This window comes from Polypterus senegalus, chromosome 9 (genome assembly GCF_016835505.1).
Source record: "Polypterus senegalus isolate Bchr_013 chromosome 9, ASM1683550v1, whole genome shotgun sequence".
In the NCBI taxonomy this organism is placed as follows: Eukaryota; Metazoa; Chordata; class Cladistia; order Polypteriformes; family Polypteridae; genus Polypterus; species Polypterus senegalus.
Window position 1 is genome coordinate 126,727,985 of NC_053162.1, and position 26,385 is coordinate 126,754,369.

Genomic DNA, 26,385 nt, shown 5'->3' on the forward strand with positions numbered 1-26,385 from the left:
AAAAAAATTAAATCAGCACAAAACTCATTGTATTTTACAGTGACATTAATATAAATAAAGTTAGTTTATTGCATTGTACAACTGTGTCTTGAATCACAGCTACGTTTCTTTCCACAAAAGTGCCAGACTTCATATCTCAACTCACTAAATGATTTTACAAGACAACCATCATCTTTCTCTTCATTGGCACATTCATTCATTTGGCTTGAAATCTGGTAGGACATTCTGATGCTGTCCCATTTAAGAACTGTCATTGCTTGATTCAGAAAAAAAAGTTAGTGCACAAAGATAAACTTTCTCAACATAGTGACAAGAATAACATACCAAACACTAAGAACCTAACTATTAAAAAAAACAAACACACAAACATATTTACATAGTAGTGAAGCAATAAAACAGGACCTTGGGCATCCAGTCAGGTATAGTAAATAAAAAGGGAAGGCGCTTCAGGATGTCATTTCCACAAGTGCCCCCGCATGCAGAAAACACAACACTCCCTATTATCTAGTACCAACAAAAATGCACTTTTTTCCGACTCCAAGAAGTTTCCATAAGTTGGCAGTGGTTCATGGTTTGGTATAACGTAACATGAAAACTGATAATTAAAAATGCGAATATTTAAAATATACCCCACACTGACACTAATGTGTCTGTATAGCGGTTTTACAGTTCATCAGACATGACTAAAGAAAATTAATTTTGCTGGTTTTCCTTGTCTCCACTTAAGCTGTCATATAGAGTTGCCCAATTAGGTCTTATTGGTGTCTTTATACCATTTCCATCACGGTCTCCTATGGAAATGCTCTTCACCTGAAAATGAAGAGGAGCAAGATGTCAGTGGTATCATAGTACTTATCATATCACTAATTTATAAAATGAAAATAAAAAGAATTAATTACATTTCTTTACATCAACTCAAAATACACTGTATGAGATAAGCATGTAACCTTCTAAAAAGTCAGACTCCAAAGATTGGCTTTGCTTTCTAAGGTTGCAAATGGATTTGCAAACATAATGGTTCCTCACTTTTGGACTTTTAATAATTCTCAGACTTTTAAAAAAAAAAAAAGAAAGAAAATGTGATCCATTTTACAAACATACAACTTTCAACTAAAGTTAACATATTACTATTCTGGGTGTAGTATAATATTTTTGTTTTATCAATAATTATTAAAATAAAAAAAATGTACTGTTAATGTCTTTTAGGCAATAGAATACATTCAGAAAAGGGTCATAAATTAAGATTGATCCAAAATTTACACACACATACAGTATATAGGGTGGAACAAAAACCTACATAACACTCAAGTCAATTCAATTTTATTTAAAGAGCACATTTAAAACAACAGAAGTTGACAAAAGTGCTGAACAGGTTCCAAAAATACACCAATACATATATAGGTATGGTAAATAAATACATTAAAAATAATTAAATAAAAAGCTAAGGCAAAAAGATAGGTTTTCAGGACTTAGAAATGACCAAAGTTGGTGCTGACCTGATATAAAATGTCAGACTGCTCTAACGTGCAGTATCAGTGCATTCTTAGACGCAGCTACTGCAAAAGCATGGCCCCCTCTCAGCTTAAGTCTAGATCTTGGCACGATCAATAACTTCTGGTCAGAGGACCATGAAGGAGAATAATGGTGTAAGAGGCCAATGAGAAAAAAGGGGACTAAAATATTTAGAGATTTAAAAACAAACAGTAAAATTTTAAAACTTCATCTTGTAACAAAGAGGAAACCAGTAAAGAGAAGGTAAAAATTGGTGTGATGCAATTCTGTTTTTGTGTGTCTGTTAGAAGCCTGGCAGCAGCATTCTGGAAGAGCTGAAGACGAGCAAGGGATGACCGATTAACTCCAACGTATAACGAGTTGCAGTAGTTAAGCCGAGAACAAACAAATGTGTGAATTAGTTGTTCAAATTCATCTACAGAAAGAAATGGCTTAACTTTAGCTAATACCCTGAGCTGATAGAAATAAGCTTTCACGATGGAGATAATTTATTTATCAAATTTGAGGGCATTATCAAAAAATCACACCAGGATTTTTTGTGATGGGTTTACAGTAGATTGTCAAAGGGCCAAGATTACTTGCAAGAACATAAGTATGATCAGAAGGTCCAAAACACATAATCTCTTTTTTTCTCATTTAAACTAAGAACATTTTGTGACATCCATACTTTATTGCCTTCCCAACATTCCAATAAAGGCCTAAGAGAATTTGTTTCAATTTGTTTCAGTGGAAGATACAACTGTACATCATCTGTGTAAAAGAATTTTTTTTTTTAAATGGATCCTAAAGGCAACATTTACAGTGAAAAAATAATGGGCCCCAAAACAGATCCTTGAAGGAACCCACATCTGAAAGAGACAGAAGTAGAGGAATCATTGCCCAGGCTGACTAAAAAGCTTCTGCCTGTAAGGTATGACCTGAACAATTCCAAAACAGTTCCTCGAATACCTACAGACTGCTGAAAAATTCCAAAACAGTTCCTCGAATACCTACAGACTGCTGAAGATGGGCAATAAGGATTATCATGATCAACTGTATCAAATTCTACAGTTAGATCTAAAAGCAACAAGACAGCAGTATCCCCAGGGTCACTTACTAATAAGAGATTGTTTAGAACCCTCAAAAGTGCAGACTCTGTGCTGTGGTGCATCTTAAAACCAGAATAAAATATTAAAAAAAATGCCATTTTCATTTAAAAAGGTTTGCAGCTGTAAAAAGAGACAAATCTTCTCTAGAATGTTAGAGAGAAATGGCAACATGGTGATGGGTCTGAAGTTCAAAAAGTCTGTACAATCCAGATTTGTTTTTTCAATTAAAGGCTGCACCGCAGCATGTTAAGAAAAGGCTAATTACTTCGGCCAAAAAATGAAGAGATACAGCCTGGTAAGTGATGAAAAATAGCTGAGCATGTAGGAAAGACCAAAGGGTCTCGAGAAGGTGTAATTTGGGATCTAATAAAAAAAAAAAAATGGAGAAAATCTTCATAGACCATTGATGTCATGTCAGGTCATGTAGGAACAGACGGTTGAAGAATAGTGTCTAGATCTTATATATAAATGTGTACACGTGGAAGTGTGTGTGTCTGTCTGGTACGGAAATGAGAAGTGGATTTGGAGTAAAGGTTTCTCCTTCGAGGAAACAGAAAACTAGCTTAGTTGCCAGTAGCAGAAGTGAGGCCTGCACGTCTGCAAAACGAAATCTCAGAGGAAAGACAAAGTCGCTTAGCCGCTAACATCAGCGTAACGGAATTCCTTTTACTTTTCCTCCCGGCACTAATGCACAAGCGATGTGAATTAAAATAGTTTCTAGGACCCTGGGCATTTTACAGCACTGGCTTACACAGCTAGGTGTTAAATAAAACTCTAGGTCTATGACAGTTATTTGAGATAATATCTAAAAAATACTTTACTCTAGCAGATTTTACAGCTTTCTAGTAATTAGACAAACTGTCCCTTAAAATATTCAAGGACACTTGAAACTCATCTTTTTTCCACTTGCGCTCTCTGCTCACCTACATACCTGGCTCAGAGTATGAATGGCATCATTTAACCATGGCTTAAGTTTCGGTTTTGAGCACTTGACCTCAAATGGAGCAACAGAGTTTAAAATGTTAGAGCAAGTGTCATTAAACAAAGTAACTAAACCGTCTGTGCTAAGCTGAAGTCTGGGAAAATCGCACAGCATATTTTAAAGCCGTTAAGAGAATTTACTGATAGTGATGGAGTTCGTTATGCGAGAGCAGAGAGTCTTAATACAAATTTTGACTGTTTGGAAAGGTAAGGAATCCTCAATTATAACAGGCATGTCCCTGCCCTTTGTAAAGCCCCCCATGGTGGGGTGACTTGGTGGATTATATATATATATATATATATATATATATAAAAAGCAGCCGGAACCGCAAAGAACAATGAAAAATCAACATGGAAACCGACTGAGGCGGTGTTTCGAAAATTAACAGTCAACGTGACTCACAGGTGCGTGTGGACTGTACACAGACGAAAGCGACTCATGTAGGGAGTTGGGGGCGGGCACATAAGCGGGCAGTGCGTACTGAACGAGTGCCGTTCAACCCCGTCCTTCGCTTTGGAAGGAGAAAGCGCGGCGCTCCTCCGGTTTTCAGTCACGGACAATTGTATGTTGGTTCGTAGCGTGCACTGTTGCAATGTTACTTTTCTTGGTGGTTTATTAAATTACGGATTTTTCAAATGCTTATTTTTTCCTCTGTGCTTAAAAATCATTTAAAAAGCGGCCCGATTATGCGGGTTGGCTAGTTTAAAATAAATGTTTAGTTAGCTAGCGTTCCAGCAATGACCAGAGCCATCTTTAACCGAGTTAATTCACCAGACTGATAGGGCACATGACCCAGCAAGCAAAGGATCCCAGAGTCCCCTCCACTCCTTCAAAGGTGTAGAGATCACAAACAGAGGAACTGATTATGGCAGCTTGAGTCAACAGGTAGGATCCATTCATCCACAGGTTCCAGAGAGTGCTGAGAGATGAAGAGACCAAAAACTAAACTATAGCTAGAATCAAATCACCAGAGAAGACAGCAGGGAAATTTTAAGCCTCATGAGTACGCCCCACGCTTTCCTCATCTTCCTTCAGGGAAATAGGCAGGGCTTACAGCACAGGCATGCCGATATACCCAGCACAAAAGGTGGTTAGCAAGTATAGTACTCTGGCCTGCTTGATCGTAATTAAAAGTTTGTCAACTGTTGATCGTATGTTTAAAGAGTTTGACAATCATAAACCAACAAAGAATCAACAGTGTGGATTTAAAAAAAAAAAAATAAACGGGACAATCACACACAAAACAGGCCAAAATAAACGCAGACGGCCAGCAGCACACAAATGTTACAGCAAAGGAGACTGGAGAGTCTGTGCAGACAACTGCTGTCAGTTTCTAAAACAATAACAGCAAAATGGGATATATTTTAATTATGTGCAGCGTGTTTCGTCATTACCTATAAGGCTCATCTTTAGTCAACATGTAACAAATAAAACAATGTAAGCTTAACGCGCACACGTACCGGTCCCGGGACATAACAGCGTTTTAAAAACGTTGCAGTAATGTGTGCATGCCCATCTTCCATGCATCTCGACACCCTACCCATCAAATGAAACTTCAAAGTCTCGTCTTACCGATGATATACACCATTTTGACACACAACAACCACAGCACTGACACTAAAGCCTTTTTTACAGAGAAGTACATACTTTTAAGAGTTGACTTTCCCTACCTTTGAAGACCCCCTGCAAGTCAAACATCAATATTTCCGAGCAATATTGATCCCATTGTGTCCGTAAGGCTCCAGCGAATATAATCCAGTAAAACGATTTAGGTCCAAAACACACGATATATTCTCAAAGGGACAAAAACTCCAGAAAACGTTTCATAACTTGAGACCACCTACGTAATTTTTTTTCATTTATATTGCTCATATCAGACGTAATTTGTTTCTGTCGGCGATAACCATGCTACTGCATGAAACACGGAAGTGTTAGCTTCTGATCGACACCTAAGTTGGCCAATTACGACGGGTCTGGGGTTGACTGGCACCTCGTATAGCCAACGAGTGTCACAGACAGCTTGAAGGATGACGTATAGCTCCAAACCCTGGTAGAATCTACCAGTTTGATTGGACACTGTGACTGACACTCAAAACTTACAGCCAATGAGCAGCCGAGCATTTTGATATGTAACTTGCCATACTAACTTGTAAACAAAACGATCAGAGCTGCGTGAAGGTGGCATTTGTGCCAGTCTGCAGAGTTGGTGCGTGGTTGTTTATTGTGATTTCGCCAAGTTATTTCGCATTTTAAATATGAATAAAAGTAGAAGTTTATACGTAATTAAACGCTCAATTAAAAAATAGATGCCTGTACGCGTTGCGAATGTATTCAACCGCCCAGGAGACGCGTAATGGCAGAGAGCGACATGTGCCACGCCTTGTGCTTTCTGCTTGCTAGTGATTGCTGCCATCATGTGGCACATGGAAAAACGCTGAGCTGTGTTGTAACAGTTTGTAAAAGAAATATATATAGTTTGTGTGCATTTTATATAAAAAAAAAAAGTAAAAAATAAAAAATATAAATATATTTTTGGCCCATAAGACTTGTATTGACTATTTTTACATAGAAATGTGTATTTTTTATTGTTTTTATTATTTTTATAACTAATAGAGTGACACTGTGTGTAGATATAGATTCCTTTAGGTGTAAGCTTTCAGTAGAGCCCTCATTGATATATGTGGGTTGAAGCATTCAAAAGTTATTACACTTTTTCCATATGTTTCAAAATGTGGATAATGGTCCCTCTAAAAAGCCCCTGGGCATGCCCACATAAAAACTGGTGTAAAAAATGTCATTTTTACAGGTATTCTTTTCAAATTTGAAATTTGAGTAGTCAACAAGTTATTCTGTTGGTACATAGTGTGTTTCTGTCCCCACCTACCTACTGCAGCTTTATTTTCCTTTATTTTCATAAAAAAACTTAGGCGAGAACAAAAAAATGTGTTTTTTTTGTGAGTTCTAATGTGCATAACTTTTGATCAGTCACACCTACAGTGATTCTGACTACTAAGGGTGAAACTAGAGAATGTTACCTTTACAAAGAGACCAAACATGTGTTTATACTCCAGATAGTTCAATAACAGCAATGATTCTAATTACAAGCGATTTAGCAAAAATGACCCCGCTTGATAAGAGGATAACATTAATACATGCTGAATATGTTCAACAACAGTCAACTTCAATATTCATTCGCTCACATTTATCTTCCAATTAAATATTGGGGCCAAAGATGGCAGGAAACAGGCCAGTGCAGGACAGCAGTCCCTGTTTGCAGGGTACAATCACTTATACAGTGCTGCTTTAGAAACTTAAGTTTCAGCTGGTAGCACTACAGTACCATCTTACAGAACTATAGTGTCATTTTGCATACTTGCACTGTAAACTGAACAACCTTTATTGACACAGAAGACACAAATTATAGCTGACAATATACAAATCAAACCCAACCTCCAAACCAATGGCTCAGATTTTACTTTTTCATATATTCATTTGATCTGTCAATTTACAGTGCATCCAGAAAGTATTCACAGCGCATCACTTTTTCCACATTTTGTTATGTTACAGCCTTATTCCAAAATGGATTAAATTCATTTTTTTCCTCAGAATTCTACACACAACACCCCATAATGACAACGTGAAATAAGTTTACTTCAGGTTTTTGCAAATTTATTACAAATAAAAAAAACAAGAGACATGAGAAATCACATGTACATACTATAAGAATTCACAGCCTTTGCTCAATACTTTGTCGATGCACCTTTGGCAGCAATTACAGCCTCAAGTCTTTTTGAATATGATGCCACAAGCTTGGCACACCTATCCTTGGCCAGTTTCGCCCATTCCTCTTTGCAGCACCTCTCAAGCTCCATCAGGTTGGATGGGAAGCGTCGGTGCACAACCATTTTAAGATCTCTCCAGAGATGTTCAATCGGATTCAAGTCAGGGCTCTGGCTGGGCCACTCAAGGACAGTCACAGAGTTGTCCTGAAGTCACTCCTTTGATATCTTGGCTGTGTGCTTAGGGTTGTTGTCCTGCTGAATGATGAACCGTCGCACCAGTCTGAGGTCAAGAGTGCTCTGGAGCAGGTTTTTATCCAGGATGTCTCTGTACATTGCTGCAGTCATCTTTCCCTTTATCCTGACTAGTCTCCCAGTTCCTGCCACTGAAAAACATCCCCACAGCATGATGCTGCCACGACCATGCTTCACTGTAGGGATGGTATTGGCCTGGTGATGAGCGGTGCCTGGTTTCCTCCAAACGGGACGCCTGGCATTTACACCAAAGAGTTCAATCTTTGTCTCATCAGACCAGAGAATTTTGTTTCTCATGGTCTGAGAGTCCTTCAGGTGCCTTTTGGCAAACTCCAGTTGGGCTGCCATGTGCCTTTTACTAAGGAGTGGCTTCTGTCTGGCCACTCTGCTGTACAGGCCTGATTGGTGGATTGCTGCAGAGATGGTTGTCCTTCTGGAAAGTTCTCCTCTCTCCACAGAGGACCTCTGACAGAGTGACCATCGGGTTCTTGGTCACCTCCCTGACTAAGGCCCTTCTCCCCCGATCACTCAGTTTAGATGGCTGGCCAGCTCTAGGAAGAGTCCTGGTGGTTTCTTCCAGTTACGGATGATGGAGGCCACTGTGCTCATTGGGACCTTCAAAGCAGCAGAAATCTTTCTGCAACTTTCCCCAGACTTGTGCCTTGTGACAATCCTGTCTCGAAGGTCTACAGACAATTCCTTTGACTTAATTCTTGGTTTGTGCTCTGACATGAACTGTCACCTGTGGGACCTTACACTGTATAGACAGGTGCGTGCCTTTCCAAATCATGTCCAATCAACTGATTTTTACCACAGGTTGACTCCAATTAAGCTGCAGAAACATCTCAAGGATGATCAGGGGAAACAGGATGCACCTGAGCTCAATTTTGAGCTTCATGGCAAAGGCTGTGAATACTCATGTACATGTGATTTCTCAGTTTTTTTATTTTTAATAAATTTGCAAAAACCTCAAATAAACTTTTTTCATGTTGTCATTATGGGGTGTTGTGTGTAGAATTCTGAGGAAAAGAATGAATTTAATCCATTTTGAAATAAGGCTGTAACATAACAAAATGTGGAAAAAGTGATGCGCTGTGAATACTTTCTGGATGCACTGTACATATACATTTCGGGGAGATATTATAGCCTTATAGTTCTAAGGTACCAATCTGATTCCATCTTAGAAGTACATTGTCATTAAGGGTTACTTCCCCCTTGTTTTTGGTCTCAGGATTAAACGATGGAACAGGTTTCAACACTAAATTAAATCAAATAAAGACATAGAATATGGATTTAAATCTGTCATTAAATCATTTTTTAGAACAAAATTAGAAAATGTTAACCTGAGACACAGAAGAAATAAAGAAAGAAGGACTTAATACTCAAACTTCAAAAAAAGTCTGTACCTGAAGTGCACGGGGAGAGTTGTTTTCAGAGTTATTTAGTATCTGCAGTGGTGAGCGGTTGCCTCCTTCCTGTTGTCCAAGAAGAACTCTCTTATTGGTTTTACTCTGAGACTTCCGACTCTTCACTGTAAATAAAGAAGGGAATAAAGATTATATATTTTTTAAAGATAATCACCAACAGATTACCAATTTTAAAAAAGTACTCTATTAAGTAGTCATTGCCTGAAATTAAATATCAACAGTCATGGCACAACTATTTAGTGTAAATGGCAGAGCACACAAGATACCAAATTATCACTTCTCACCTGTAGCCCTTAACTGTATGTTTTTCCAAAAACGTTTTCTAGTTATACAAACTCATTTCTATATGACATATTTCAGGACCATGAAGTGCACAGTTCATTGTAGAATAAGCAAGATAACAACAAGCAAATAATAGTTTCCCGTTATGAAGAAGACAATACAATTTAAGAGTGAATTATTTTTCTTGAACTTTTAATATTTGTATAAGAGGGTGGGGGGGTTCTACAGAAGACAGGCTTGTAAAGATGAGACCTTTGGCTGCTTAAAGGCAGACTCAAAGTTAAAATTCTAAACATAGAAAAAAATGGAAATTAAAAATCATCCTGGGCTGTAGGACAGTGAAAGACGTGCATAAAATGTGAGGCTCTCTAACCAATTAATACCTTTGTGCACGCACACCTTGCAAACATGTGCTAATATGGTCTGTCAAAACGGCTCTGGGCTGAGATGGGCAAGGGATGTCTCACCTTGCCTCTGAAAATCTTTAAAAAGTCATCAGCATCAAGTGAAAGCAGAAGGAACAGTCACCAAGAAAACCCATGCTGTGAGATGTCTAACCTGCAGCAATGTAACCTTAAGACACTGAATAATGATATACCGTGTCAACCAGGACAGTCAGTGGCAGTTACTAAAACATCCAGGTTGTATGGTGTGATATGTCACATTTTGTTTTGCCTCTGGTTTTGCCATATTAAGAATGTTGAACATATAATGAGTAAATACAAATTTAAACCTTTTTGCCTTTCTCCTTGAAACCAACATGAGATATAGAGATTAGTGGGGAGTGAAGTCACACTAACAGTCAGCTGTTAAAAGACTAACAGTAAGTCAGCTTCCCAGCCCAGGGAATGCAAAGACAAGAGTTTGGGTTGGAGGACATCCTGTACCTGTGGGTCTACATAACAAATTTAGAATAGGGTCACCTCAAATCCCTTCTAAAATAAACTTCACAACATTAATAAGAATTACATATTGTGGGTATGGGGCAGGTGGAGAGCTAGTAGTAATAGCTCTAGTAGAGTACTAATCACTAAGCAATTATGTGGGGATAGTTTTTAAAAAAAAAAACATTTTTTAAACAGAAATATAGTCACCACTTATGAGAAAATGAGAGAAAACAATTTTTTTTCACCAAAAAAAAAAATATATATATATATATCATCAATTGAGAAGTTTGCCATTTCATCATGGTTAAAACTTTAAATGGCATGAATTTCAAAGTAATTTAACATCTAATATTCTATGGACAACAGGGTACCTTGTAGTAATCAGCTGCTACTAAGAACACAGCAACTTCAAAGATCTATAAGTAATAGCACAGTATATATAACACAACTGGCCATCTTGTTCACTACAGTATATGTATATTAATATTTAAGAAACTGACAAGCAAAAAAGAGGCTTCTAATTTAAAAGATAAAAGATAATATTCCCCAAAACTGAACCCATGACAGGTAATTGCTTTGAAATTATAAATTGCATCATCACAAGTTAATGCAAAAAGAATACTGCTGACCTTTAGTTTTTGAAAGCTGTGTCTGTCGAACCACAACAAGATTTTCTGCATCATTTATCATCTCTGAGGGAATCATGTTTTTTGTGTCAGTAGACTGAGATGAAATTAACAAATCGGGGGTCTGGGGTTCTGAAGAATTGTCAGATGCAGAAAGAGCCAGCGACCTGTGGCTATATTCAGATGATCCCAAATCCAAAAGGGCTGGACTATCAGAATTTAGGATAAGAGAATGTTTTATTGGAAAATTTCCTTCATCTTCCTCAAGCGTCTCCTGCTGAGGTAGGCTTAAGATCTTTGTTGCATCATTGCCTGGCTCTTGTAAACCTGAAATCTTCTCTTCCGTAGGTTGTGCAGTTACGGTCTCCTCAGTTAATGGCATTGTGTCATAATGAGAAGTTGTCGACTCCTCCTGTATTTCATCAGTTGTACTTGGCTCTGAACCCTCACTTACAAACAAGTCAACAAGTGGTCGCACAAGGGCATTCATCTTGTCTGTTCAGTAGTAGAAGAGAGGAGAGAGAGAGAGAGAAACACAGTGAGACATTTACTAAATGCATACAGTACAAGCACCAATAACTGTAGCATTTAAAAATATATGACCATATTTTAAAATTAATCAGTTATCTAATCTGGGTAATCAGGCAACAATTTAGAACAGTCATGGGAAAAACTGAAAAGGGCACTTTAAAAATGACAGCAAAATATGATCAAGAAGGGGCCAAATTTGAAAACATTACCAACCTGCAAGAACCGACTTTAGAGGAGTACGTGAAATATCCCGTGTTGGAGAACGAGGATCTGTTCTGTCCTCTTGGTCTTCACAGAGCTCAGTATGTTTAGATAAACTTTGGGGTTCTGTTGAGGCAATTTCCTTTACCTTTAAAAGATTTTTGAAATAATTAACTTTACTATTCTATCAGAAATTATATGTGACAACAGTGTCAACACGCGTCTTTTGTTAAGGCCAATATATATAATAGTCTATGAACTGCTCACTACTATTATGTGAACTGTTTCCACTACACATTTAAAAGATTATATTTAAGCTACAACTATAGGAGAATTTAAATTTTTGTTTCAGGAACTATAAAGCTTTTATGCTGCTTGCATGCAGGTACACCATACAGTTTAAAACATTTGAGATGTTGTAGGTTCTAATTTGCGCTGACGATCTCTTATGACAGTTAATCTAAAAGGCTTGTGACTGAACATAAAAGGGCTCTTCTATAGTACCAATTTTGAAAGTGGCCAAACATTAGCTTCTTTGTACTATTATACATGAATAACAAGTTCTAGTATTTGTGGTTTGTTGCGTCTGTTTCTTGTCTTTGATCTAAGGCAACATGGAGACTGTAGACATAGTAGTAGTGTCCATTCACAGTGTCACTACTACTACTACTACTACTACTACTACTACTACTACTGGACAGGTCTCATCCAAAAGCCTAGCACTGGATGAACTGGAAATCATTTGTACTGCTCATTGTCACTTTACCTGTATTGGAGTTCTTGAGATGCCTGCACTTGGAGAGCGAGGATCCATCACTCTTTGAAGATGTTTGCTTCTTACAGAAAAAGACTCTTGTTTAGGTGAACTGCTGATCATCTGGCTTCCTGTTGATCCCATGGTATGACCTTTACAGCGGAACCGACCACACCCTTGAAGAAACAGCGTTAAGTTGTGTATAGTAGGGTGTAGCCTAAAACATAAGGTAGTGTTAGGTCAAACAAAGAAAATCCGAGTTTAAATAACCCACTAGTTTCATAGTTCTCCAATACAAGATAATAAGAAAAATAAAAGACAACATAAAATATGAGCTAACACAGGTGGAGCACACTGGATTTTTGATAAAAACTTCATAACACAAACCTGTGTCAGGACTACCACTGCATATAAAAGCAACAACCTCAACAAATGGTATTTAACTCAAACTTCCTTCAAAGTCTACATACATACAATTTATATAATTGAATAATTTTACATATAGGACCATATAATCATAATTATGACTATAATTGCCACAATATACTTAACATGTGATAAAATGAGCATTCCCATTGCTCTAAACAGCAAATAAGTGCTGTAACCCATCAGAGATATATTTCCAATGCCCAAGCACATTGGCGAATCAGAGGTGTACTCGCATCATTTGACTAATTAGAGGTGATGATGCTGAACCCATTTTAGGAATCTGATCCCTAACAACATTTAAAAAAAAAAAATTCTCTCTCGTGTTATCAGCATCCTCCAAAAGTACATTAAACCTATATTACCTGATAATTCTCAGATGTTTAAGTATCAAAATAAGGAGAATATTCCTTAATTTAGCATTATTTTGTTTTCAAATGTGATGATGATGCTGATCACTAATGCATAGCATGCAAACTTCTGCAGCACTGAAAGCAAATACAGTACTTACACAACCAAACAACTCCAGTGCTTTGGCGATAGGCTACACAATTAGACTTAACAATTAGTGAGTATAATATGGTATTAATATCAAAAGTAAACACTGTGCATACCATTGTGGTTTTGCCTTTGCAATATTGCTGTACCTTAAATAGGAAATAAATAATTGCCTGATAATATGCAAATACTGTGTAAGCACATTGTAAATTTTAGAGGCTAAGACTATTTTATTTTTTTTTTTAATTTAATTTGATGCCATTGTATTTGTATTCTTGTGCATTATGTATCTCTCTATTATTAAAAAAAAGTCCTGGAGAGAAACACAAGGACGTCGAGATGTGCTTCACGTTAAGATCACGGAAGACATTTAAAAGAAACCACGAGATAAAAGAGATTGGCCACAGATCGTCTTGCAGGGACCTTAAACATGAGACTGTGCCAAGAGATTGATCCAGGACCATCTTGAGATGACGTGGAACATGAGATTCTTCCAAGACATGTCCTACTTACAATCAATATCAAATAAGCCAAGAGGCAGCAAAACATTCAGTCGTCTAAAGGATTTGAGCACACACAGATCCAGGGCTCTCAGCACATATAAACGCATGTAAGGACAGTACGTAATAAATGAAACATCGACGACTAAGCGAAGAAGAAAACAGCACGGAGAAAGAAGACTCAAAAGCATTGAAGAGAAAAAGAGCAAAAAAGAAAAAGAATAATCTTGGTGCAAATTCAGAAAATAAGGAAAGTAATTATCAGCCCGGAACAAGTGGAACTGGAAAAAAAAAGCACATCCAATCCGGATCAGAATTAAAAGACAGAGTAAAAGACAAAGTAGAACTTCATAAAGACATTCACAAACGTTGGCGCTATACACATGCAGAGCAGGTTAGAGTTTATGAAAGCAGCGGTATTCAAAAGTCTCAAAAAAATGCTGCCGCGATATACATGTGGAAAAAGTTAAAGGATATGAAAGTAGGAAAATTAGAAAGTATAAAAAAAAGAAAGTAAAGAGCGCAGTAGCGCAAACAAAAAATCTGCCTCATTTAACTATCCACCTGTCTAGCTTTGGTTTTGCACAATAATCACTACACTATTGCACCTTAATACTTAATTCTACTTTATTCACATAATTTTACTTATTTATTATGTTCTACTATACTGTTATCTTTCAATCTTTGACTTTTTGTTAATCTAACTGATATTCTTCTAACTTTTTGATAAGTGGATCAGGATGCATTTCACTGTGTGTTGTCCTGTTTAACTATACATGTGACAAATAAAGAATAAAGAATCCTGAGAATTTCAAAAACGGAGTTTACCGCACATGCATTTATTGGTTACTTCATCCATCCATCCATCCATCTTCATAAAAAAAAAATTATTAACTGCTGATGATGTTGATTGTTTTGTCCGTGCTGAAATTCCAAACAGAGAAACCTATCCTGAATTATGGTACAAAATCATTAAATACGTCTCACTGACCTCATTAAAAAGATTCAGCATATCGGGACTCGCAAGATTCCAAATATTGTTTTTACAGAAGTTCGTAAATAAAAGTGAAACTAATGAAATAGCAACAATTCAAAGAAAAAAAAAATCTTAAAAATGTGTATCCAGAAAACGAAACACGGGGTTTGGTAAGTGAAGAGAGCAGGGGGCTAGTATTAAAAAAGTAGCAGCATGTAATAATCTAAACACTTCTTTATCCTGCTATATATTTTTACATTTAATGCTTTTACTGAGCTGCATAACTATCAGGTTGTGGTTAAATTATTTTTTTAACTTACATTAATGTCATTTAAGATTTTATTTTCTGCTTTAAGTGGATATGCACATGCAACTTTTACTTTAACACACCACAACCCCAATTTAACATTCCCATATGTTAACATTTTCCTACATTTTACATTTTTCAATTACAAGTATGGTGATGGATAGTTTTCCAAATGTAATATTTGTTCTGGGAAAAAAAGGAATGTTTGTGCTATACATAAATTTTATTTCATAATTATTTTAATATCAGCCATTAATTATATTTACTTTAATACAAACACTGTGACAAATTGTAATGAGTGGGCTGAATATTTATTAAAAAAAATAAAATTTAAATATTACATTTAATTTTTCAACATACCCAGTACTTAGTGATTTTAACAATAACAACATTTATTTTGTGTTTTGCTGCTAAACTGAAGTTCTACTGTTCTGTATTTATACCGTATCATATCAATGCAGAACACAGTTTGTAGTATGCAGATGGCAGCCCAAAATAATTATTTCATCAGTGTTATCAGCTGAAATTGAGGAGTGGCTGTTCATGCTGAGGTGCACATGGGGTTTATGAGGTATGGTATACTTAAAGATATTATGAAATACAGAAGGCATGAGACAATGATATGGACAGAGACAGATACGATTATAAATCTAAAGCTTATAAATGCTACCACTTAAATAGGTATCGGGATGAAATATTGGAATAACTCTGACATTAGCTAACCAAACAAGCTTAATTTATTCAATGTTCCCCACATATTTGTCGCACTTAAATAAAACCACTTTCTTTATACAATGATAACAGCATACTATCAAAATATGAAAAGAAATGTGTCAAATGTATGCAGTTATTAGTCCCTTTCAGTAGTAATATGCAGCTATGCTTCTGTTGACTCTAGGACACTTATCACTTCCAATCCATCCCTTACCTGTATCTGCTTTGTCCAATTCAGGGTCATTTGAGCCAGAGTCTATATAATCTGTTTAATTTAAACTGGGGCATTACAAGACCTTGTGTGTTTTACAAAAGGGTTGACACGATGTACTAAACTATACAGTGAATTCAGAAAGTATTCATACCCCTTCACTTTCTGCACACTTTGTTTAAATTTAGATCAATCTAAACTCAACAACCCATATGTTTTCAAAAAGGTTTGCAAATTCATTAAAACTCAAACTGAAATCTCTCATTTATATAGGTAACAGCTGCGTGAGGTGTTCAGGACAAAAAAAACAACCTGAAGACTCCCTAGCAGTTTTACTATATTGGTGAACATGCAGAAGCATCAGCTAAGTAAGCCATGACAGGTAGTATCTTGTCCGAGACGGATGTGTAGTCGAGTGCAGCAGTGGTACAAATTAAATGGGACAGGCTAGAACCTGTCTAAGGCAAACATATAGTAGCTGACTGTGTGAACATACAACATACATGTACTACCACAAAGCTGAGCTTGTCTGCTTGGAGTGAATGAGAAATGAGGTGCATGCAAGTGCCGAAAAAATTTAAAAATGCATGTATGTGCCATCTCATCAAGTGCAAGTCACACTTGTATAAGCTTCTACATCGATGGTAGAATTCACACCAACCCCTAGGGCTGTGGTTGAGCGTGAGGAGTGTAGACTGCCCCATAGACACACACATCTTTCGCAGTGAAAATTGTGGTTTATGCAAGTGCCAAAAAAATTTAAAAGTACATGCATGCGCCATCTAGTGGCCGTCGGTGAGCATGAGCAAATCAGACCATATATACATATACACAGGTCTTTCGTTAATATATGTCTAATTCATACCCTTTGCTGTGCCACTCCAAATTGTAGGCAGGATGCATCATATTTGCTTTAGTTAGATCCTTGAGATGTGTATAGAACTTGGAGTTAACCTGTGGCAAAGTAAATTGGTTGGACATGGTAATTGAAGTATCATGCTATGGAGGTGCTTCTCAGTAGCAGGGACAGGGAAACTGGTCAGAATTGAGGGAAGGGTGAATGAAGCCAAATACAGGGAGGTTCTGGCTCATTGAGGGCAATCAACCCCAGACTGGACCAATGGTTCACCTTTCAGCACAACAATGACCCAAAGCAAATAGCCATAACAACACTGGCATGGCATTTAGACAGTTCCCTGATTGTTGCTGCATTAAACTAATAAACAATATGCGGTTAATTTTAGTGTATTTATAAAGCCGTGTCAGGGATGTGGATCTAAAAAAGAAGGGGAAACCACACTGAAGCAGTAGCACTGCTTTAACTCTGGGTGCACGCAGTTTGCAAAATCAAGCAGAGAACTTGCGTACACCAAAGTATGAGCTGGCATGAAAATGTGCGTGGCTTTACGCTAAGTTTAGGTTTTATACTTCGCAATCTGAGCGTGGAAACGGGAGTATGCAACATTTTTGTGCGTACGCACCGTTTATACATGAGGCCCCTGGTCTTTCCAGGTGTGTTCAATGGCAAACTTTAGTCTTGCTCTAAACTTCTTTTTGGATTGCAAAGACTTTTTCCTCGGACACCTTGCAAGCAGGTCAAATTTGTGCATTTTTAAACAAACGTTTGCAAGAGTAACCTGCAGATACAGCAATTAAACTCAGGGTTTTTGGGGACTTCTTTTAGTATCTAACAGTCAGCTCTTGAGTTGACTTTGCTGGGTCCGCCAGTCCTGAATAAATTAACAGATATTTGAAGTTTATCCCACTTTTAGACGATATTCCATACAGTGGAATGATGGGTTTCAAATAATGCAGGGATCTCTTTAAATCCCTTGCAAGGCCCATAAAACAAAAATTTCCATTGTTACCACATCCAACTTTAATAGCTAATCAGTATTTATCATGAATAATATATTCACAGAACCCTTTCTTCTCAAGCAACTACGAATCCCCACTTCTCAATACTTCTTCACTCACCGTTCTAGCTCCTTTATTTAATACCCTTTGGTACCCACTGCACATCTCAGGTCACATTTCGCTTTATTAGAATACACATGGGCAATACTATCCACTTACTGAGCCACAGCACCATACGTCACCGCAGTTACAGACCCGGAAGTGACGTCTCTGTCGTTTCAGGACTGACTTCATAAAATTACTTTGGAAGGTTTAGGTGGGTGTCGGCAAAGCCCTGAAAGTAATGCCAGGTCAAAGACCCGTTCAGAAATTAAGCGATAAAAATGAGAAGGAAAAAAAGTACATCAAACCAAATAATACGCATCATTGTGAAGTTCAGAGGGTTTATGCCATCACGTCGTGTCATACATCAAACTAAACAATACAGATCGTTTCTGTGAAATATTAATATTAACATTTACGTTGTGTATGGGTCTGTGGGAACCATTTAACATGTCGACAATATTAAAATCATCAACATCTGTGTTAATTGAAAATAGTTTTTCGTTTACATTCATGAAACGAAGTGTACAATATAATTATAATGTTTACACCACGTTAGAGCTTAGTAAAACGTTAATAATAAAAGTGATTACTTTTTTAAAATGTACTATGCATGTGTGCAATATTGTTCTAAACCAATTTAGAATAAACACTTAAGCCAATCTAATATTTTTAAATATGTATGTGATGAAAACAGTAATATATATATATATATATATATATATATATATATATATATATATATTCTACAGTGAATTATGCTATATATTAATTGCATTATATAGAACTACTCTAGTTTTTGTCACTTATTATTATAAACGGTGGGCCATCAAAAGAAAAATAAATAAAAATACTAATAAAAACACAATTTATTTATATAGCATCCTTCCTATGCCCAAAATTCAGAAAGAACAACAGGACCTATATAACATTGGCTACAAATAATATCTTTACTAAATAAAGATAAATACAGGATATACAAAACATTCAAATAGAATAAGAAGACAATAATGCAGACTAAAATACAACATATAATACTAAAAAAAATCTTGAACAAATAACATAGATTGTGATAAAAATGCAAACCCTGAGTACCTGAACAGATAGAGGGGGTCAACTGAAAGAAGGGGCAGAATGTCAGGTCTGTTTAAGGTCTTCCTAAAAAATTATTTAAAAACAAATGAATGGAGTCAGTTGATGTCATTAATTTTGGGAGGTCATTCCACAGTCAGGGTGCTATACAGCTAAAGGCCCTGCTGTCACCCAGACAGTGCAGGTTAGTGTGGGGCACAGAATGAGAGGACCTTAGTGGGCAGGTTAATAACAGAATTTGATATTCAATCCTGTAAGACACAGGGAGAAGTGAAGGTAGAGTAGGATGGCTGTGATGTGCTCACTGTTGGTGGTCCGTGTCAGGACTTTTGCAGTTGAGTTCTGAATCAGCTGGAGCTTTGATATAAGATTAGAAGTGCCACCTGCCAGTATTGACTTACAATAATGTGGGATGTGATAAAAGCAGGGACAACGTTCTCACCATTAGAAAAGGAGAGGGATGAGCAAACATAAGAAATGTGACACAGGTTGAAGTTTCTTAATATGGTTTACTTGGGTGAAATAAGAAAAGGAGGAATCAAAGTGACACCAAGATTCTTTGCAGTAACAGAAGGTCTGATGAGATCATCACCAAGAATGGTTGAAGAGGAGCTTGTTTTCTTAAGTTGCACTTTAGTGCCACTTTGCAGGAGTTCAGTTATGTTGCAATTTAATTTTAAAGAGATTTGCTCTGTTCAAGTTTTAATTTTAATTTAATTTCACTGAGGTTAGTTGTAAGCTGAGAAGGCTGTGATGAAGTGTCACTTTTAAAACTGCAACAGACCTAAGCATCATCTGCATAAATATTATAACCAGTCCAAAGCTATGAATAATATGCTCAAGGGGAAGCATAGAGATACAGAAGAGCAGAGGATGTAATTTCATTAACAAATGGAAGTTAGATGGAGGAACTCCTGTGAAAAATTAAGGCCTGAGGGTTGCCCTGGACATGACATAAGCTGCATGGCCACAACACCATATGCAATAACTTACTTTTACACAAACTGGGATAGTAGCTCCTCAAGAGGAAGGTAACAATGCTTAGCACAATAAGGAAAAATAAGCCAGAGCTCCCAACTCAACTGCTGGCCACACAGAATAGGCCAGTGAACCCCTTCACGTTTGTCTAAACAAATGACACATCCTTGGTGCATAATGTGATCTGCACAGGGATGGGAGATTCCATAGCCAGAAATGATAATGAACTATAATGCTACAAAAGGAGGAGTGGAGAATTTAGAAAAAAAACATTACACTGGATGCTGGCCACAGGCAATTTTTCCCAATATATTGAACATCTCAGAAAACAATACTTTTGTCATCTCGACAACCTTGAACCAAGACTGGAACAGGGAGAAGGAGACAAAGCCTTCTTGAGGAACAGGGTAAGCCATTGGTGACACCTCGCATGCTATTGAGACGACATGTGCCAAAGACCCCAGCATGTACAGCCATTGTGTAGATTCAACAGTCCAATCCACAGGGGAACAAATGACAGCACCCGTAGTGTGTATGCATAGTGAGTATGTTTGTGTGTCTCACTGTGTTATTTTAGACTGCTGAACTGTACAGTTATTACAGTATTGTGTAGAAAATGAAAATATTCAGTTCTGCTTAATAAACAAATAGAATGTGATCTGAGGGTAAAAAGTAGACAGATTATTTACATTGCTTATTAAAATAAAGTGACCGTCTGATTAAAAAAAAGTCCCACAATAGATGTACGTAGCGAAAATGTAATAAGTTGAGATTCAACACAATTATTTTTCATGCTTCTCAAAGGGAAATTAAAATCCGATGTTTGTGTACTATTGCATTTGTGAAGGACTTAAGTGTGGGGGTATCCAAAACTATCACTGAGTGTACTTCAGTAATGTGTGTAGCGACTTATAAAACCACAATATTACATTAAAATATACTGCTCAAAAAAATTAAAGGAACACTTTTTAATCAGAGTATAGCATTAAGTCAGTGAAACTTCTGGGCTATTGATCTGGTCAGTTAAGTAGCAGAGGGGGTTGTTAATCAGTTTCAGCTGCTTTGGTGTTATTAAAATTAACAACAGGTGCACTAGAGGGGCAACAATGAGACAACCCCCAATTACAGGAATGGTTTAACAGGTGGAGGCCACTGACATTTTTCCCTCCTCATCTGTTTTTTCACTCGTTTTGGCTACGGTCAGTGTCACTACTGGCAGCATGACGCCATACCCGGATCCTACTGAGCTGGCACAGGTATTCCAACTTCTCCAGGATGGTATATCAACATATGCCATGCCAGAAGGTTTGCTATGGCTCCCAGCACAGTCTCAGGGGCATTGAGGAGATTCCAAGAGACAGGCAGTTACTCTAGGAGAGCTGGACAGGGCCAGAGAAGGTCCTTATCCCATCAACAGGACCGGAGGAACAGAATGAGCACTGCCAGAGCCCTACAAAATGACCTCCAGCAAGCAGGCCACTGGTGTGAATGTCTATGACCTCTGACAAAAAGAAACAGACTTCACAAGGCTTGGCTGAGAGCCTGACATTCTCTAGTCGACCCCGTGGAGCTTGATTGGCATTTGCCATAGAATACCAGAATTGGCAGGTCCACCAATGGAGCCCTGTGCTTTTCACAGATGAAAGCAGGTTCACCCTGAGCACATGTGAAAGGGTCTGGAGAAGCCGCAGAGAACATTATGCTGCCTGTAACATCGTTCAGCATGACTGATGTGGTGGTGGGTCAGTCATGGTCTGGGGAGGCATATGCTGGGGACGCACAGACCTCTACTGGCTAGACAACAGCACCTTGACTGCCATTAGGTATCGGGATGAAATCTTTGGACCCATCGTCAGACACTATGTAGCTTATGTCATGTACAGGGCAACCCTCATGCCTTAATTTATAATATGATAATTAAAGTTAATCTTAATTTTATAATATAATAATCTTATATCACAGGTCCAGCTGAATTAAAAAATTAAACCGCAAGAGTCCTGACACAGACTGGCAACAGTGAGCACATCACAGCCATCCTACTCTACCTTCACTTCTCCCTGTGTCTTACAGGAATGAATATCAAATTCTGTTATTAACCTGCCCACTAAGGTCCTCTCATTCTGTGCCCCACACTAACCTGCACTCTCTGGGTGACAGCAGGGCCTTTAGCTGTATAGCACCCTGACTGTGGAATGACCTCCCAAAATTAATTAAATCAACTGATTCCATTCATTTGTTTTTAAATCATTTAAGAAGATATTAAACAGACCTGAAATTCTACACCTTTCAGTTTACCCCCTCTATCTGTCCAGGTACTCAAGGTTTGCATTTTTATTATAATTTATGCTGTTTGTTCAAGATTTTTTTGTATATGTTGTATTTTAGTCTGCATTATTGTCTGTTATTCTGTTTGAATGTTTTGTATATCCTGTATTTATCGTTATTTAGTGAAGATATCATTTGTAGCCAATGTTATATAGGTCCTGTTGTTCCTTCTGAATTTTGTGCCTAGGAAGGGTGCTATAAATAAATAGTGTACTTATTAGTATTTTTTTTTCTTTTGAAGGCCCATCGTCTATAATAATAAGTGACAAAAACTAGAGTAGTTCTACAGTATATAATGCAATTAATATATAGCATAATTCAGTGTAGAATATGTATTGCCGTTTTCTTCACATTCATATTTAAAAATAGGAGATTGGCTTAAATGTTTATTCTAAATTGGTTTAGAACAATATTGCACACATGCATAGTACATTTTGAAAAACGTAATCACTTTTATTATTAACGTTTTACTAAACTCTAACGTGGTGTAAACATTATAATTATATTGTATACTTCGTTTCATGAATGTAAATGAAAAACTATTTTCAATTAACACAGATCTTTTGTCGACATGTTAAATGGTTCCCACAGACCCGAACACAACGTAAATGTTAATATTTCACAGAAACGATCTGTATTGTTTAGTTTGATGTATGACACGACGTGATGGTAGAAACCCTCTGAACTTCACACTGATGCGTATTATTTGGTTTGATGTACTTTTTTTCCCTTGTCATTTTTATTTATTAAATTCTGAACGGGTCCTTCTCCCGACGTTACTTTCCGGGCTTTGCCAAGTCCTGCCGAAACCTTCCAAAAGTAATTTTCCGAAGACATATACGTCACTTCCGAGTCTGTAAATGCGGTGACGTATGGTGCTGTTCCTCTAAAGTGGATGCTACGCCACATGACATCCCATATCCTCTTTGCCAGGCTAATAATAAGCCATATGAAAAAGGCGCCCCTTGAATTTCTTCCACTCCTCTGTTAACTAACCAACTTAATCTAGCTCGGGGTGGCGTGACAAACTGCTCCTGCACGGTCTCCAGGCTGCCGTAGAGTACATTCATATTCACGCCTACTTTGACGCATGCAGGGATTATTAGTTTAACCCAACGAAAACCTGAGATTATGAAGGAAATAAAAAAAAATAATAATAAGATGAATAAAGTATGTGCGGAGAGTGTTGCTAATAAACTACATCTCCCAGTATACCACGTATTAAAATAGAGTGCGTGAGCAGTAGGACGTAAAGTAGTGCGACGTTCTGTTTGTAAACATAGCGAAACTGTAATGCACATGCGCATGGAAGATGCTTTGAGAGATTATGCAGCCGTAATTAAAAAGAGCGGTCGACTTTTCAGGGGATTAAATCGTTTCAATCTAACATATTAAAAGTGGCATATGTGTTAAAAGCTTGAGACCAGCCTGGCAGTGATTTGAAAATTGTGCCCTTCACATAAAAGCTGGATGATTTCTATTTCGTGCATATCTGCGTCTTAATAAACTCGCGACACTGGCAAGTAAAAAATTAAGGTTCAGTCCTAAAACTCTGGTAAAGAAGCACATGCCTACAGAACATATAAGTGGAAAAAAGATGACGAATGTACCCAATCTTGTGTAAATTCACAGCTAAGCTTTACGTTTACGATTTGTTCTTCTAAATGTAAAATTGAAAACGTTCACTTCGATTGACTTTCATTTGTACCATGTGACAAGACCCAATGCAGACATATAAAATCCGAAGATGTGCATCCTCCTGTGAAAACAATATATCTGAAATAGCTTTGCTTCTTTAGATGTCAGTACTTTAAAAATGCAGGTGCTCGATGCAGCTTTATGCAGGAACAAACCTTTTGATTTGCTTTACGCACACAATATGATGATCTTGCTTCGCCGCTTATTACATTGACAACCAGGCAACAAAGCATTCCAATTGCAAGTGCGGTAGAAAATACATACAACAGCGACGCTCCGCGGAAAAACTACATCAAACATTTCCAGTCACACGGTCACTCGATTCAAATTAATACATGGCAGAGCTTTTTTATCAGAACGTACGGAAATGGTGGCCGAAAACAAAACATGCATAATTGTATTTTTCAGATCAACATCACCCGTCAACGACTTTCGAACCAAGTTCACAATTAAAAAAAATATTAGATAATCTAACCAAATCTACAGCAATGTCGGGCTGCTGACTGCAAGGCAAAACTGCCCCATATCTCTGAGAATATACGTACAGATAATAAAAAAATAATATCGACTTACCTTAACTTGCCTTAATGCATCAAACGTTTACTTCTTTTTATTTGTTTAGTGAATACAGCAACGCTCTTCAATAATCTTTGACTCTCCCTCTTTACACTCTGACTGTAGAAAATCAAAATTTCCGGTCAAAAGTTTGCAACTTTCAAACGCACCAATCATAGACAACTAAGTAACTCCTCCTACTTTCGATTATCGGCCCTCCCAGAGAAGGCTGAAGCAACACCTTCCTCGCTCTTCTGCTGGGTAAGAGGAAGAGAATAGCTTTATTTAGCGCTTCGGAATTAGAAATGGAGTCAAGTCCTTTCAGTTTGTAATTCCATATAGGTTTACCTTCATAGTTTTCTGTGAAGTTGCGTTTTGGAAAAAAGTGAATGGTATTATATTGTATTTGAATTAACAAATGTATTTATAGATAAACTAATCGTATGTACAGTGGTGTGAAAAACTATTTGCCCCCTTCCTGATTTGTTATTCTTTTGCATGCTTGTCACACAAAATGTTTCTGATCATCAAACACATTTAACCATTAGTCAAATATAACACAAGTAAACACAAAATGCAGTTTTTAAATGATGGTTATTATTATTTAGGGAGAAAAAAATCCAAACCTACATGGCCCTGTGTGAAAAAGTAATTGCCCCCTTGTTAAAAATAACCTAACTGTGGTGTATCACACCTGAGTTCAATTTCCGTAGCCACCCCAGGCCTGATTACTGCCACACCTGTTTCAATCAAGAAATCACTTAAATAGGAGCTGCCTGACACAGAGAAGTAGACCAAAAGCACCTCAAAAGCTAGACGTCATGCCAAGATCCAAAGAAATTCAGGAACAAATGAGAACAGAAGTAATTGAGATCTATCAGTCTGGTAAAGGTTATAAAGCCATTTCTAAAGCTTTGGGACTCCAGCGAACCACAGTGAGAGCCATTATCCACAAATGGCAAAAACATGGAACAGTGGTGAACCTTCCCAGGAGTGGCCGCCACCAAAATTACCCCAAGAGCGAGACGACTCATCCAAGAGGTCACAAAAGACCCCAGGACAACGTCTAAAGAACTGCAGGCCTCACTTGCCTCAATTAAGGTCAGTGTTCACGACTCCACCATAAGAAAGAGACTGGGCAAAACGGCCTGCATGGCAGATTTCCAAGACGCAAACCATTGTTAAGCAAAAAGAACATTAGGGCTTGTCTCAGTTTTGCTAAGAAACATCTCAATGATTACCAAGACTTTTGGGAAAATACCTTATGGACTGATGAGACAAAAGTTGAACTTTTTGGAAGGCAAATGTCCCGTTACATCTGGCGTGAAAGAAACACAGCATTTCAGAAAAAGATCATCATACCAACAGTAAAATATGGTGGTGGTAGTGTGATGGTCTGGGGTTGTTTTGCTGCTTCAGGACCTGGAAGGCTTGCTGTGATATATGGAACCATGAATTCTAATGTCTACCAAAAAATCCTGAAGAAGAATGTCCGGCCATCTGTTCGTCAACTCAAGCTGAAGCGATCTTGGGTGCTGCAACAGGACAATGACCCAAAACACACCAGCAAATCTACCTCTGAATGGCTGAAGAAAAACAAAATGAACACTTTGGAGTGGCCTAGTCAAAGTCCTGACCTGAATCCAATTGAGATGCTATGGCATGACCTTAAAAAGGTGGTTCATGCTAGAAAACCCTCAAATAAAGCTGAATTACAACAATTCTGCAAAGATGAGTGGGCCAAAATTCCTCCAGAGCGCTGTAAAAGACTCACTGCAAGTTATCGCAAACGCTTGATTGCAGTTATTGCTGCTAAGGGTGG

The 26,385-nt window shown here is 37.5% G+C and overlaps 1 protein-coding gene across 1 annotated transcript; it reads right to left on the reverse strand.

The window, feature by feature from the left end:
* Window positions 1-2: 2 nt before the first annotated feature.
* cdca3 (cell division cycle associated 3) lies at window positions 3-24,731 on the reverse strand. Its single transcript, XM_039763792.1, has 6 exons — window positions 24,582-24,731; window positions 12,337-12,541; window positions 11,583-11,718; window positions 10,842-11,333; window positions 9,023-9,147; window positions 3-810 (listed from the first exon to the last, which is right to left on the reverse strand). Exons 2-6 carry the CDS (start codon window positions 12,466-12,468, stop codon window positions 694-696), a joined length of 1,002 nt encoding a protein of 333 aa, XP_039619726.1. The 5' UTR covers window positions 12,469-12,541; window positions 24,582-24,731; the 3' UTR covers window positions 3-693.
* Window positions 24,732-26,385: the final 1,654 nt, after the last annotated feature.